Source organism: Andrena cerasifolii, chromosome 5, assembly GCF_050908995.1.
Source record: "Andrena cerasifolii isolate SP2316 chromosome 5, iyAndCera1_principal, whole genome shotgun sequence".
NCBI lineage: Eukaryota > Metazoa > Arthropoda > Insecta > Hymenoptera > Andrenidae > Andrena > Andrena cerasifolii.
The window spans coordinates 8,046,634-8,062,554 of record NC_135122.1 but is presented as its reverse complement, the minus strand read 5'-3'; the positions used below and the strand labels follow the sequence as shown (position 1 = coordinate 8,062,554).

Here is a 15,921-nt window from a genome sequence, read left to right as displayed (position 1 = left end):
GATTACCCTTCACTTAATGGTGAAAATTAAACGTGGTTCGACTGAAAACTATTTTCCAGTCACCACTTTCGAACTCCATTACACTTTCGAATGTTCAGGAAGTCGTTTCAGCCTTTGAACTTTGTACATTACGGTAAGGAGCTATTAACAGCAGTTGCTTTTCATCTTTGACACCCCGAGAAAGAAACTTCTTCCATCTGTATCTCGCGGAGTTCTGAAATGTCAGCGACACTCCTCAAACGATTATTATTCGCATCTTTTTACTGAACTTGTACAGTGTGCTGGAACGATTGCAGTAAAGAAGATCTGACTAGTGAGTGGAGACAATGGCGTTGAGGTAAGGTGACGCTGTTTCTTCCCACGAACGAGCTGGAGATAAACTCCTCTGAAATAGATCTCTGACTCTTGTGTATGCAACACGATGTACAGGGGATATGCTGGAAAGTAGAACCATCTAATCTCCTTTCTCGAAATCCTCCCGAGATAGCGAGACACATACATTCCGAAATGACCCGTTTCGATCTTCGTTCCAACACCGACGTTTACTGAGAACGATCTATGTACTACGGGGAAATACGCGAAACAAGAAGGCGAAATAGCTGCATTCGAAAATAATATTCACACTGTTTAAGGGGTCTTCCTACTTTGACGGCTTGAAAAGGAGCACGATATTTGGGATTTTTTTAACAGAAACCCTCAAATTATATTAATTGAAAACTTTATGCCTATATTTGTACATATTTAGGCAACATTTAAAAAAAAAATAATTAAAAAATAACAGTAGGTACCTAAAACTTTAAACGCGTTTTTCTCAAAATGATGTTTATCGAATTAATTAGCATTAGCATGATATCTTAAAAACCAATCACCCGATTTACTTCAAACTTGGCATATATCTTCAGTAGATGTCCCATTCTCGCTGGTACTAAAACTAAGTCGATTTTCGCAAAATTAGACTTCTGCAACTTAAAGAAACAGCGAATATTTTGCAGAAATCGATGTCTGTTTTAGACGCTTCCATTTTTTTTTTAATTTTCAGTATTTCTCATTTAATCTAGTTCAGGCGATAACCACACTCATACAGATTACATAAACTTTTAAATTTTCTATTCCAGACAACTACAACGGCTGATTTTATGCTAACAATGCGCATATGATTTTTGTAAGGCGCTCTATTTGAAGCACTATAACTCCGGACATAACCACTATTTTTGCATACCATTTTTTTTCATATTCTCTAAAGATTAACGAATGAAGCCATAAAGCTGGAAGTAATTATATTTAATGGTTTCGTTTTAAAAAATTTCCAAAGTTCGCATCATTTTTCATTCTCCTCAACAAAGTAACATTCTCAACTTCATTAGAGGCTTAAGAAACTATGTACCCACAAAATAATTATTCTACATTGAATATCGTCTGCGAATTAGTCCAAATATCTCTGCGTAAGCATTTACCAATTCGTCTATCTCGCCGAGACTCCGTATTTCAGCGCGAAGAAAGAACAGAGACAAGACGAAAGGATCAACTCAGGGATCAGTTCAGAGCCTGACACCTATCTCGAGCGGCAAATAAAAGCGTAGGGTTGAAATTCAGAGGCGTCCTCTGCCTGGCTCAAGTCGGAATGTGAGCTTCGAATCACGTACTCCCGATCAGGCGGCGTACTCGCGGTGATTTGTCGCGATTGAAGGACTTGGCAAGGATCCGCGGGCTCGTCTGTACGTGTGTCACGGGATCCACGTAGCCAGCTATTTAGTACGTGTGCGTATGATGTCAACGTGGATATTATTCCGGCTGTGCGAGGACGGCCGGCCAGAAAAATAGGAAGAGGAAGAAAGAAGGAAAAAGGGAGATGGCTCAAAATCGGCCCGAGTCACTGACTGGTGGCATTCTATTTGCGCGATCGGCTCTATATTTAGGATATCCAACGTCTTCATTTTGCTCGCGCGAAACTTCTTTCTGTCGCGAATCCGTCGAAGGTCGTCGCGACAGCCAACGGAGTTCGGATTCTTGTTCGTTTGGACGATACGTTTCCAACGGTGGAACATTTGGGCACGCTGGCACAGCAACCTAGATCATCGATAGGTATCTATTCGATGGGAGATTCAATATAGTAAGATCCAACGCGTGACGATAAAAACTTTTGCAAACAGAACTGGAGAGTTAGCAAAAAAGAAGATTATAATAGTTTAAAACTATAGGATGAGGAACCCCACAGACGTCAGTATTGCTTTATTTGAAGAATTATTATCCCTACTTAGTGGCTCAGGTAATAATTCTATTCTAAAAGTAAATGGGTTGCACTTAATAAGAAGTAGATTAACACGACGCAGTGCTGAGTAGGGCCCACGGCTCATGATACAAGTTTCCTCGTAACCCCTGTCCTGGAGCAATAGTTAACAGAGGTTCCAGAGGAGTGTCGACGAGAGGCTAGCAGATTTGATGAAAGAAAAGATAAGGTTCTTACCTGAGAAAGTCGTAGACCATATCTGGTGCCTCCCAGAACGACGTATCCACCCCCGACACTTGCCCCAGTCATGGCTCTCGCTGCACCACCGAGCCATCCTCCGAATCCGCTCCCTCCTGCCTTCTCCGGCCCGCCACCCCCGTCTCCACCGACGCGGGGCATTCTTCATCCTCCCTTCACCCTGCACAGAGATAACCAACCAGATTAAATACTCTCTCCAGCCACGGGAAAATAAATTTGCAAACGCCCTCTTCCGTTCTCTCTCGCCTGCGAGAAGCAGCACCCCCTCAAGAACACTCTTTATTTTAATACCGAGTTTGTCCTGGCAAATGGTTCTCTATTACAGTGTTTTTCATCCGTGCTTTATGAAGTTGCGGCTCGCGTTCATGACGTAAGATAAACTTGAATTGTGTTTGCAGTAAATACGCCCCGCCAGGGTTTGAGCCTCGAGTAAATCGGTTCATTAATTTTTTAGTTATGTGTCACCGACTTTGAAAACATGATTTTGGGGAAAATGCGTTTCAAGTTTTGGGTCTGAGCGCTACACTGAGGAACACTTACCTACTTACACGCGTATAACTTTGTCAATTTGGGTCGGATTAACTTGACACTTTCAGGGAATATTTTTAAGATGCTGTAGAAAATATAAAAATCGAAAATTTCTAGACAGGCCTCCCCCGTTATTGACTGTGAGGTAGATACGGAATATTGTTTAACCTAGAGGGATTCAATTAACTCGTTCGATGAGATATTAATTACGTACCCACTTGGGAAGCTGGCTGGTAATAAAAAGGGGTGCTATATTGATACAGAAAGTGGGGTGAAATGAGAAGTATTTGTTCCATTATAATTTCAATACAGAAAATTGCTTTGAGAGATGAAAGTGGTGGGAACAAAGTTCGGTTGAATGGTGGTTCTCTATCGATTACGATTTGATGATCGAAGGTTGCTTTCCAATATAATATAAATTTCACTGCACCGGAAATAAGTATTTCTTCACTTGCTTGCTGAGTAACTTGAGTACTTGCTTCACTAATTAGAATCACTACTAACGAAACGTGGACATTTAATTTTAAGGAGATCACGTTCCGAGATTCACTGCAATCAGGGATGGTTTTTCGTGATAGATCACGTTGATCTATAAAATAGCCACGAAGCTTTTAAATAATATCGCGACGCGCATACACGACGAGCTTTGGGCTGACTTTGGTGGAACATTCTCGCGAATTCGCGGGAATATCATTCAGAACCGACGACGCACCGTAAATAAATAAAATGGTTCTCAACAGTTATCAGGGAATGTGCAAACGTTCGCAAGAATTTAACGAGCAATCGTCGTGCGTGCGAGCGTGCGTGTATACGTGCGTGCGTGGCTTCGCATAAGGAAGGCGATTCAATCAGATTTCTTCTTGTTATTAAGAGTTTCTATAAACTACTCTATTTTCCAAGCCTTCGGATATTCAAATTTTCTTCTAGAGTTTAGATAATAATTGTCCCCCTTATTCCTTCGGTACAATTGAAATATCTAATGCATTAAGTTACACTGGGTGGCCAAATTGTTACACTCAAACAAAAAGGTTTGAGATTTTGTAAGTTTAAACGATGGAATAAAATAGATGTCTCGTTTTTAATGATATAATATTATTTTTTAATACTAGCATAGGTATTTAAGAATGCAAATTAAATACATTGTTACTTTAATTACAGCCACAACTAACCTTAATTACCTTTTAGCATTATGCAATAATTTCCCTAATAAAATAGATCGAAATAGTAGTTACAGTTTTCATACAGATCGGTCATAACGAAGGTTAACTGAATTTTTCAATATACAATCTACCTGCGTTGGAAGTCAACCGGAAATTGGCGTCATCAAACCGTTACATCCGACTTAGGTGTCACTGACTGAACAAGAAAGGAAAGCCTGGGTTGCATAAAAATTACGTTACCAATGCTTCATTTATTCTGAATAAATTACCGCGTGGATGCTCTAATTCATCGTCGAGGAGGACTTTCGTAATGCCAGCTTCTGCCTGAACGGTATCGCGATGAATTCTTGATAGGTAGTTGCAAATATTGGGGGCTTATAAATATCTGCTTGTATGCCTTTTCTATTTCCGATTGCTGAAGGCTGACTATATCGGAAGTTAAAGTGGTCCGCGCGTCCTCCTCGCTAAAGAGGCATTAACGCGGAGGGTTCATCGCCGATCTCGAAATAATAACGGAGACTGGAAATCATTCGGCTTCGATACAGTCCTGCTTGGCGAGAAAATCAAGCCAGACCATGCAGCAAGGCGTAACATTATTTGCGAACATTGTATTAACGCATTTTATTACCGCGAATATGGGCTGCCTTTCGCCCCGCGATCGGCATGGTCTTCAGATTTATACGGGGATAAAAACCATTCGCTTGCATTATAACTACATAAAAATAACGTCCTTTCTGGGCGTATGCAAATCACCATGGGCGTGTGTTGCTTGAAATTTATGAACGGCCACGGAACAGGTTCGGATTAGGCGAGAAATATTATTTCGACGGATCGCCTTAACGATCCGCCAGGTCCTTCCGAACCCTTTCTAACCTCCGGGAGCCGTGCTGTTCGCTAAGGTGAGTTCGAATTCCGAAGTGACGAGTCAGGCACAAAGGATACTCCTGTCCCGCCGTTTAAACGGCTCCTTCTTTCAGATAGCTTAAGGGGTTACATACGTTCTCGACGCCTAATAATTGATCACCTTTGGGATTTTCTTTCGCGGGAGGTGTGAAATAAATCGAAAATTTTATAATTGTATCTTGTTCTTGGGACCTTTATTCATATAGAAAAATTTATTTGACACACTTTTGTCATATATTGCCGGTCGTTTTCTGCGGTTGCAGCAGCCTCTGCACCAAGCAGAGGGCCACCTTATCAGCATCATAACCTTTTTTTCATAAACTTTCCGTTAATCTGTTCAGAATGACATTCTCTAAGGGCCATCGGGCCAAATTTTTTATTTTTTAGAAATTAAGAGAATTATGCCATTTTGAAAACAACAGTCGATTTTTCGTCTATAATTTCAATCTTTAAATGGTAAAAAAAAAATATTAAAAATTAATATTATAAGGCTTAAGAGGTTACGACCACCTGCAAGGTCTGAAACCGCAAGAATTTTCGGGATTTTTTTTTTAAATTTGAAGACTTTTTTAAATAAACGGTTGTATATTCGAAAGTATATATTTTAATGTTCTTGTAGTTTTCTTTTGCAATGCGATATCTAAATAAATAATGGAATTATAAGCGATCTCCCGGCAGCGTTTTTTTATTACGGTGACCACTGTAGCTTTGACCTGGTAGTTTTTATTTTACAGATGAAAAATGATGAGACATGAGCGCGATTCTGTGGTGGAAATCGATACTTTTGCTATGAGAAGCCGCCACTTTGTAGCAAATTAATATTTTGGGATAATGAACGATTAAGGACAAGATAATCCAATATACTAACTGAATTCCCGCGATTTTTTTATTTCAGATTAAACAGGTCAGAATTAGAGTGGTCACCGCAAATTACTGAAGAAATAATCGCTATAGATATTTTTATTATTTATTTATATTTTCCATCGCAAAAACGACCACTAATAGTTTAACATGTACACTTTCGAATACATAAAGGTTTATTAAAAAAAAGTCTTCGACTATTTTAAAAAAAAAATCCCGAAAATACTTGTGTTTTCAGACCTTGCAGACAGGCGTAACCCCTTAAGCCAGCCTCCCCTAGCAATCAGACTTTAAATCAACACATGCAACAATCTTAGAAACACGCTTTGAAAATCCAGATCAACCGATCTATCACCAACGGAGCGTTAAAAATTATCCAATGCCATCGCTAATATCTCTCCCGCGTACGAAGCAAGCGCATCAAGCCAAAAGACAGCCAGCGGGAATACAACAATTGCTTCCTCTCATAGAATGCGAGCCCCTATCAGGCGAGCTTGATGTCAGAGAACGAAGCATAACGGAAATAACTGACTCATTCACCTGACTCGACACCGGCATGAGAGGCGCGCGAATGGAAATACGGATTTCGCTATGAGAGGCTCGCAATGAGCTCGCACACGGGCGACGCGAATTCCTCGAGAGAAAATGGTCGATCGGGCCGCGGAAAACGGTGTCTCTTTCAGTGTGCCGGGTCCAATTGGCCGGAACGAATTGAACTTGTGCCAGGGTCGCGGCGTGCGAATAAAAAGAAGGAGAGGAAGCCAAAGACGCCTGGTGCGCGGCAGGATACCCGAGGGCGTTTTCTTTCGCTTTCTTTTCGTTCCTCGAACCGGCACCCGCGATATTCTCGAATTCCGTGCCGCTCGCCCGTCCACGCACACACGCACACGCAAGATTCTAAGAAGTTTTCATCTTGGTTTACGTCGGCACGCGCCATCGGAATCGCGCGACAGCCGCGAATTAATTAAATTCAGAACGCGACGCCGCGGCGCGGAATTTCGAATATGTTGTATGCCATGACTGGGGGGGGATGGTGAGAGTTTCCCGCCCACCTGGATATCACGGTGACACGATTATTCATATTGAAGCGAAGCATCGAGAGAAGGTGTCGTAGATTATTTTCGACAATTTTTTATACAATCTGTCTGTGGAAATTGTGGGGGAATGCGAGGAAGGTTCCTGTGAGACGAATCTGCTTTAAACCCGAGGTAATCGTGCTGGAGTGAGATTTCGAGTGAAAGTTGTAGAATGTTTCTTCTAGTATTTAATTTCGCAATTTAGAGTAGGTACTTATAAGAGCCTGTGTACCGTCATTTTGGTTGAGATCCGCGACCCCAGATTTGGATCATTCAAGCACGACGGGAGAGAGGTTCCACGTACTCCGAAGTGGTCTGGCACGCGGAAAATATACGAAGCATTCGAGGGACAATGCTCGCAACATAAATATCGAAGGAAGCGGACTTATATTTCGTCGCGGGTGTCCCCTGCACAAAGGAGCAGGGAAACTGCACGGACGTCAGAATTCTGAGTATAATAAACAGAAATGTAGAAGAAATAAAATATGAATGAAACGGAAGATCAGAAATATCGGCGGGAGTTTTTACGGAACAGCGTCACGAGTTCTGCTCTGCGTCAATTACTATTTCAATTGGCAAGATTTCTTTAAAAAGAAAGGGAGGATCGTTGCGTCAAAATGAACACGTCTCTCTATCTAATTTTGGCCCCCCGGATCTTTTGGAGAACCGTCCGCTCTTGGCACATCGGGGCGCGATGCGAATAAGGAAAGCGCCGAAGAAAAAGAGGCAACTGCATTCCGTTCCATACGGCGTTATTTGCACGAAGAGACCGAACGCGCCTCGGTGCAAACAACCGATAAACATGCGCGATGCTTTGTCATCGCAATGTGCCAGAAGAAGGCGTCGTTGGGGCTTATTTGCGAAACGATAAGCTGCCGCGACACGCTCGGATGCGTCCCCGATTTTCTCGCCCATTTTTTTTTTTCGGTCAAGACTGAATTAAACAGAGTTACACCTTTGGGCACCAAGTGGCTTAAAAACTCTTCTTTTGAAATTCGCGCGCATGCCTGTTGCAAGGATCGAGCTTGAAATGCTTCGTGGGAAACCTGGGTTGAGAAGTATAGTATACCGTGGGTATGATGTTATGTACAGTGAGTATTTATAACGCCTCTTCCGATTTAACACGTGCACCACCATGTCACCAGTTACAAATGACGTTCAACCGAAATTTTTGCGAAATAAATCCATTTTTAACTAAAATTTTAAAGAGGGTGTACAATATTAGTAACACCTTACTAACGAGCATTCTCTGTCTGCACATTATGTTAAGTGAAGTGTAAATTGGAATGCATGTATTTCAGTGGATTATTCACTGCAATCAGCTTTCGAAGATCAGACGTTTTACAGGAAGAAATAAATAGTTTCTAAAGTTACCTGCAGATCTGTAAATAGAAAGTTTTTGCTTAATCCCGAAGATAATTCGTCATGGTAGTCATGGTGAAATGCCACCTTCGCGTTCCTCTGCCGAAAAACGCGAACCCTTTTGCACTCTCGGGGCTCTCTTTTCAGGGAAACGGTTCTAAAGATAGGGGACGTGTTGTAACCTTTTAAAACCGTCACGGCCCGCCGTTCGCCCCTGGCTCGCTTTATACGGCCCTAATTTGTCGGGGCGATTCGAGAATCGGGCAGATTCGCGTCGATCACTTTTAATTGCCCGCGAACATCTGCGGCTGCACACGTAGCCGGCCAATTGTGCCCAATGATAAACAATGAAACACACGCGAGATAATGGCCTCCCTCGAGTGGCTTTTACTCTATCGATCGATTGTAATCATTCTCGAAGAAACTGGTTCGTTATCAGCAAGCTGAACTTGCTGCTGAATGTTTCCGTCGCGGGGATATCAATCATTTTTTAACGTACCCTCGTACAGATACTGATAAGTTGTTGAATGGCGAATTAAAATAGGATCTGATAACTAAATTCTGATAATCGCCACGTAATTCCAAGGCGCTCACGTGTGGAGCAAAAGCTTCGACAAAACGCAGATGCTGCTGAATTGCATGACAGAACATGCTACTTTCTAATGTTGATTACCATATTAATGCTCGAGCTGAACTTCAAATACCAAGAGTACTTTGAAAATTCCCAAAGAAGATGTTCCGGATACCACTAAACGTAGCTTTCTCAGCACTTTGTACCCCTTCCATTTTCAAATACACTCTTACCCACTTGCCAATTTTCGAATTACCTATTGCTTCATTTTTATAATTAACACAACACGCATTTTCAGTTCAATGCCATTCTCACGTGTGAACATGTACACCATCAACTTCATTGTAACTTTCTACCACTGGAGTAAGACAAGAATGGAACTTAGTGTTATCACAACAGAAATGCTATTCCATCGTCCAATGTTGAATAATGTTGAATATTCCTATAACAAAGATTCTACTGCACCTGGAATCACAGCCAAATCCCCTACTCCCTACAGAAAACCATGTTCTACGGAAACTGTGCACGACAACCCGCGGTGAAGCTTGCATTCCCGCACAACATGCGCGAACGGACCCAGATCGCCATCATCGGAGCGCTGCCGTCAGCGTCTACTCTGGCGCGTGCCAACACGCCCCCGAATCTTCGAAAACAGGGTCGTTTCGCTTACCGATTGATCGAAACAGCCGCATGCCGTGGCGGCGAATCGGAGTGAACGGAGTGGTCCACGGACGGGCGATGGAGATGATGACTGCTGCCTCCCCGTAGCTGGTCGCGGATCTTGATGTCGCACGAGAGCACCGGTACCGGCTCAAGGTCACGTCGTCGGACGAGTTACGGAGCCACGAAACGCGACGCTCGGGCGTGGCGTTCGCCAAAATGTCGCTTCTCTATCGGGAGCACCTGGGTAGCCGTAGCGAAGTCGTAGGATCGAAGAAACGCGGTCGGTTGGCGGATCAGGAATATGATGCCACCTTGGTGAAAGCCTTCGCGAAGAAGAGGGCTCCCTTGCCGCGGCGAGTGCCGCTCCCGCTAAGCGGAAGATTATCTAAATAGACTTCGTGCTACCAGAGGGAGGGAGAACGGGACAAGGGGGGAGAGGAGGAGATGGAGAGAAAGAGAGACGGAGAGGACCCGAAACGAAAAGGTATTTATACGTCTTGTCTTTTGGAGAGCTGGTGGATCAGCGACCAGGAACATCCCTTCTTTGCCGCCTTCGAGTGGAGACTGGCCGGATATCACGTGGGTCTTTGATGTTTACTTGCCCACGGATCGATCTATTCACTCTCAAACTGAAGAGGATTTCAATGGATGCTACTGTATTTGGGATGGTAGGTATCGATGCCTACTTAGCACAAATGCTAATCTGTCAACTCCAAAATCGGCTGTTTGGTAATACACGCGCGAAGTGGAGCAGAGTAAATCGGGGCAAGAATTGTGGGGGAGAAACTACCCCCTTAGAGAATATCGATTTCTTCAACTTGTGGATAACACAAATTTTATGGTCTGAGATATTTCGTCCATTTGGAGCGTGAAAGTTGTAGCTGATCGTGAACGTTTGGAGTGGAATGGATGGATGTAAGAAAAACTAATGGGTGTAGAGGTAGAATTGGTCGTTGCGTAATTCGAAGGGAATCGATGTTAGGAAAATTTCTATGATCAGTAGATAATACGTGGATCATTGAGTGTCGCGTATGAAAAGGAACGATAACGCAAGTGACGCGAGGCTTCGATAAATCGATCCTTCACGCACGATTGAACAAGATCCCGTGATACCGATCAGTGCGAAATAATTCGCTATAGAAGCAATGTTAAATCGGAATTTCTATTACCTTAATGAAATTTTCAATATCCATAAATAAAGAGGACGCATTCTGTCTGGAATATTTTCACGAACCGTAAACGCGTATGTATGAGCTACTTTGAGAGTGTAAAATAATACTGATAATCAGATAGCCAATAGCATGGTTATGTGATATCGATAAGGTAAAATCTTCGAATATTTTCGCACCTGTCTTAATACAGCTGCGAAAACTGATTGCTCCGTTCGGCATTTGGAATTCCTCGGTTAATGTCGCGACAGTGAACACTATTACTGAGGTATTTATTCATTCACACAATTGCATCCAGCAATCGATGTAATAAATTTAATAAGTATCTTTACTTGACCGGTGGCTTCCCTTCCTTAAGGGGGGAGACCATTTCTCTGGATTTCTCCTTTTTCACATTTCCTGAAAGACATACGTTTCAAGAATGCTTTCTCCAAATTTTACGAAGAAATTCGTAAAATTGACGGAGATACAGTATTTTCAGTGCAGCGGTTTGAACGTGTTTTTCTGAGAATGACATTTTTCAACCGCGTTGACAGTATACAGAGAAAACTGTACATCCAATTGACACGAGCAAGGGCATTTATTGTACGAAAAACCCGTCTCTACTATGTGACGATCAGTTTCTTTTAATGAACGGCCTCCTTCTATTTTTTTTATCAACATCTTTACCCCAAAAAATAATTTCTTTTTCAGCGGTCCGCCATTCTGTTATCTTTCGCGATATTGACTTATTTTGATCGTCACGTAATAGAAGTAGGCTTCTAGTTTCCATATTTTGTTGTCTTTTTGAATTCGGATTAACCATATGGCTAAAGCACTGTCAACGCCACAGATTTTACCGCAGCGCACATTTTGACGAAGAGTATACCGCAAAGGGATTTATGAATTTGATTGAAAAAAATTTGTTTACCCTTCAATGTGTACATATTAACTGTACTAAGCAATACATTGAATTACTGGCGTTGTTGTTTGAAAAAATCCCGAAACACCCTTACTTTTCAGACCATTACAGTGGTTTCCCCCCTTAACTAGAAAATTCTCAATTCATTAAGTTCACCCCTTCGTACTTAGCTATCGCGTGAAATCGAAGTCTTCCTAAATAATACATATTATCTAACATCCCTAGCTTCCTAAATTCACATTCTCCACTTCAACACAAGCATCTTTCTCCCAGAAACAAACGAAGAACCAAAGAATCTTCCTCTGCAACAAATGCATCGCTCTTTCCAAACATTCCATCCTCCAATCCCTCCACCGACAACCTAACGCAATCATTTCGTATCTCCATAAAAGCACTGAACTAATATAAAGTAACTACCATGCTTTCCCTTAATTTCGGCTGGAATTATAAAAGGAACCGCGGGATTACAAAGGCTGCCCAGAAAAATTGCGCATGCACAAGCGACTCGTGCGCCAGCCACTTTCTCGTCCCCCGTTCCGCGCGTTCCTTTATCATCGCGAGGATCAAGATCCGTCCCCCGCGTCCTCGATTTTCGAGGGATTTATGTCCCTCTATGAGACGAGATCGAGAAGCACCAGCACTCGATACGGGCCGTCGTTTCGGCGTAGCGTAACTGGCTGGGAAAGATCGGTGACACAAGGCGAAGGTACGCGCATTCCTAGCACAATGCCGATTACTTTTCCCCCCCGAGAGGATCGCCGAGGAGCAGCCGGGTCTTCCGGCATCGCCGAGATTACTGGGCGAACTTCGACTTTCACCGATCGATAAAAAATCCACATCTTTTCCGCTCGAACAACGGACCGCCGCTGCGCAGGACGATCGAACATTATATTCATAAATAGCGGGCCCCCGACGTGCTCCATTGTACTTTCTCATACGGTTATCGAAGCTGCACTCGTTCCCCAGGAGGACACGGTTCGTGATTCTGGTACACTTTAAGAGGGATACTCCAGCAGGTGGAGTATTTTAGGTGGTAGCATTATCGAGACTCGCGGCATACTAATGGAGCACTGTGTTTGGAATAGGGATTACGATACCTTTTTGAAAGGAGAAGCATATTGATTATTTTAATTGCGATATGGTAGCGATCGAGATCGAAAGTGATACCTTCATACGAGTTTTCGAGTAACTCCGAGCGGAGACTACTATTGTTTCTGTTGATACCAGGAAATTGTGGTAGTTCTGTCGTCATTCAGATTTTAATCTCAGATTTTGTCTTAGTTTAAAAGGTTTGCGTAGGGATACTAACTCCAGAAGGATACGGATCATGACGGTATGTAATATAACGTCTTAAAAGTGAGATTTAGCTAAGTGAAATATTCTAATCCAGATATCCCGAGGATAATAAAACAGAGCATTCGTTTTAGTGAAAATATCTAGACTTTTTCATTAATCCGAAGGTGAAACTGACTAAATTCTTGTTTATACGTCAATGACCCTTCAGACCAGCATCCAACTAGAGCGGAATAAGAATCGCACGTATTCTCACATGTGTGAATGCAAAAAAAAATTCTGTGTACAGTATTGTGACTTTTGCCGTCGCATTGGAATTCATAAGTTCGTTTCATTATTAGGGATTCTTTGGGGAATGAAATCGCTGTCAGCCCTGCAGATAGTAGGCGTCGAGGTGTGTATTTTAAACAACAATGTCAAGATCCCTTCCGACCAGGATTCCACAGAATGATTACTTACTCCTGCGAGGGTTTGAAAATGCTTCCCCTGATGGCATCCGCGTAATTCCACTCGAGAAAGTATTCCCGTTCGACGACTGTGAAGATATCCATAACAGGAACTTGGTCGAACCAACGGTGGCCAGTGCACGAAAAATCACCTATCCACAGCCTTTCCGCGAAGCACGAACTCCGAAAGACACTATACCGACACGTTGCACTTCGAAGCAGAGATCTTCCCAATTCTCGAACCCGCCAAGCCGGGTGCCGTTCCCAAACGATCGTTGACTCGATGTCGTTCAATCGCGTACATTACTCGACAGCCAGCGCAGCACGGATAACGATAATAAATATTCTACAAATCTAGATGCTCCACTTCTGTCTGCCCGTTCCTTTCCAACTTCGATCCGACTGCCTCTTTCTAAACGAATTCTGAATCGTTCCGACGATCGAAAAGACACGCTGCTCCCCGTTCCCGGCCCGTGCCGCGACCAATGGTTTATTGAGAATCTTCGCCCAGTCGGATTCGAGATTTCGCTGAAGCGTTCGTGCGTTATCTAGACGAGAGATAATATTATCATAATATTGAATTTATGACGAGTCCGCTGGCGGATCGTGAACGGTAAACAAAACCTTTGACTCGCGAATGAAAAATTCGTCCCCGTTTTTCCAGAGGTGGCTGCTTCCCCGCGAAGTAATTTTAAAGTCAAATGTGTGACTAGATGAGTAAATCACGAATACGGTTTTCGCGGGGCAAGTTCGCGTATCGACACAGAGGCATCCTTCACGATCCTCCGAGCGTTGCAAAGATCACTTCTCTCCGATCTTAATTAATCACGAATGCACTTGGAATTAAACGCACGGAATGCAGCGGCACGGCGACGATACGAAAGCACTTTCACTTCTCGCGAAACATTTTTTTCCGCGCGGCTCGATCAATTTTCGAGCCTTAATTGATCACGAATCATTCGGGGGGGGGGGGGGGGCGATACCATCGAGCGATCGTGCCTCGGCGACGGTCTACGGAGGAATATAAATATTTTTCCTTTTCGACGTGCTCTGTACTTTTATCTTAATCTGCCGTAAGTGCGCGTATCGCTTTATCAGTTCACGAGAAACGGCACCGTGCGCGCTTTGATTTGCTCGAAGAATTCAGGCCCCTCGTCGCAATGGGAGCATTAATCTCCCCCCCTCCGACTATATATACGCGGGATTGTATTCAGCAACAGTAGCAGATTAAGGATGCTAATGCGAACCACTTAAACCAGTCCCGTCAAGAAAATCACCCGTCTCTTCCGTTACTCGGGACGATTAATTGATTAATTACTCACGCACGAAAGCACAGAATGGAATCTCACGCTAATCGTTACAAAACGTCCGCTTTCCCCGCGTCGCGGACGTACGACCATTCCTCCAGCCGAGAACCTTTCAGTTTCTAGCATCCACTAATAGATCCTCATCCGTCGAATCACTTAACCTCTCGAATTCTCTGTCCGCGTTAACGAGCCAGCTCTCCGCGCACCTCTGGTCACGTATCGCCGAATCGCAGGGGCCTCAAGGCACAACCCAACCGGACAGATACAACCCCGCCGTACAGTTCCTGACGAGAATTCACTGAACGATCCACGAGACGTGGTAAATCCTGTTCTGGGCGAAGGATCATCGGTGGACACACACGTATCCCGTCTCGATCCACGCGAATCCAGGCGCAACAGGAGCAGGGACGAACGCACGTCCAGGATCACGATCGAGAGGCCCAGGTCCGGCGATCGTTGGTACGCTGAACGGATCGACGGATCCAGCCAGTTCGGTGGGCTCACCCAGGTTTAATTATCGCCGCGTGAGGCTGCAGGCAGCATCTTGGCGTGGAGCAAGTGCGCTCCGCGTTGATCCAGACGTTGGGACCGCTCGGCGACGCTGAACCGTTCTGGTGTAATCGAGGCGATACACACCGAGGCCGATGTGGTTTCACGGCAGACGAGAGACAGAGAGAGAGAGGGAGAGAGAAGGGGGTTACATCAGATCACCGAGAGACACGCTGCTCGTTTCCACGACGAGAGACGACAGGCCGATCGAGAACGGATATCTGGCGTTGTTCGGCTGGGCCGCGCGAACGCCGACGACGAGGAGCTGGTGGCCGACAAATGGGCGTCCGGATCCAGCTGGGCACAGCGAAGACCTGGCCCGATTCGACACGAACAGACCATGGCGTGTGTGCACGAGCCGAGCCGGACCCGACAGCACGAACCGGTGCGAAGGGAACCTTCGACGTCGCGAGAGAGTGTGCGAGAGAGACCCGAACGGGGCCCAATCTCACTAGAGGGGACCTCTATAGCGCCTTTCTCTTAACTCCAGGCCCGAGCGGCGTGTGCGTGCAACTGGGAGAATTCTCAGCTCGTGGTGCCACGAAAATTCTCGTCGTGTTTCTTCTTCCTCCGAGCTCCTTGTAGTAGGTACTTGCAAATGCTTCGCCATGCTCCTGGGGCCAGTGGGATTAGATCGGGTGTGATTG

At 44.2% G+C, this 15,921-nt stretch overlaps 1 protein-coding gene across 5 annotated transcripts in view; it reads right to left on the bottom strand.

Annotated features, from left to right (window-relative positions):
- LOC143369261 (rho guanine nucleotide exchange factor 17) overlaps positions 1-15,325 on the bottom strand; it is a 57,711-nt gene extending 42,386 nt beyond the window's left edge. For 2 of the 5 annotated variants that reach the window (XM_076812984.1, XM_076812983.1), the window contains exons 1-2: positions 13,432-15,325; positions 2,465-2,645 (exon numbers count right to left, since the gene is read on the bottom strand). In XM_076812984.1, the coding sequence (XP_076669099.1) occupies positions 2,465-2,626 (162 nt within the window). In that variant the 5' untranslated portion in view covers positions 2,627-2,645; positions 13,432-15,325. Of the gene's footprint in view, positions 1-2,464; positions 2,646-9,616; positions 9,985-13,431 lie in introns of those variants that run through there. The other 3 variants (XM_076812981.1, XM_076812986.1, XM_076812982.1) reach the window with 3 other exon arrangements.
- Between the last annotated feature and the right edge of the window lie 596 nt (positions 15,326-15,921).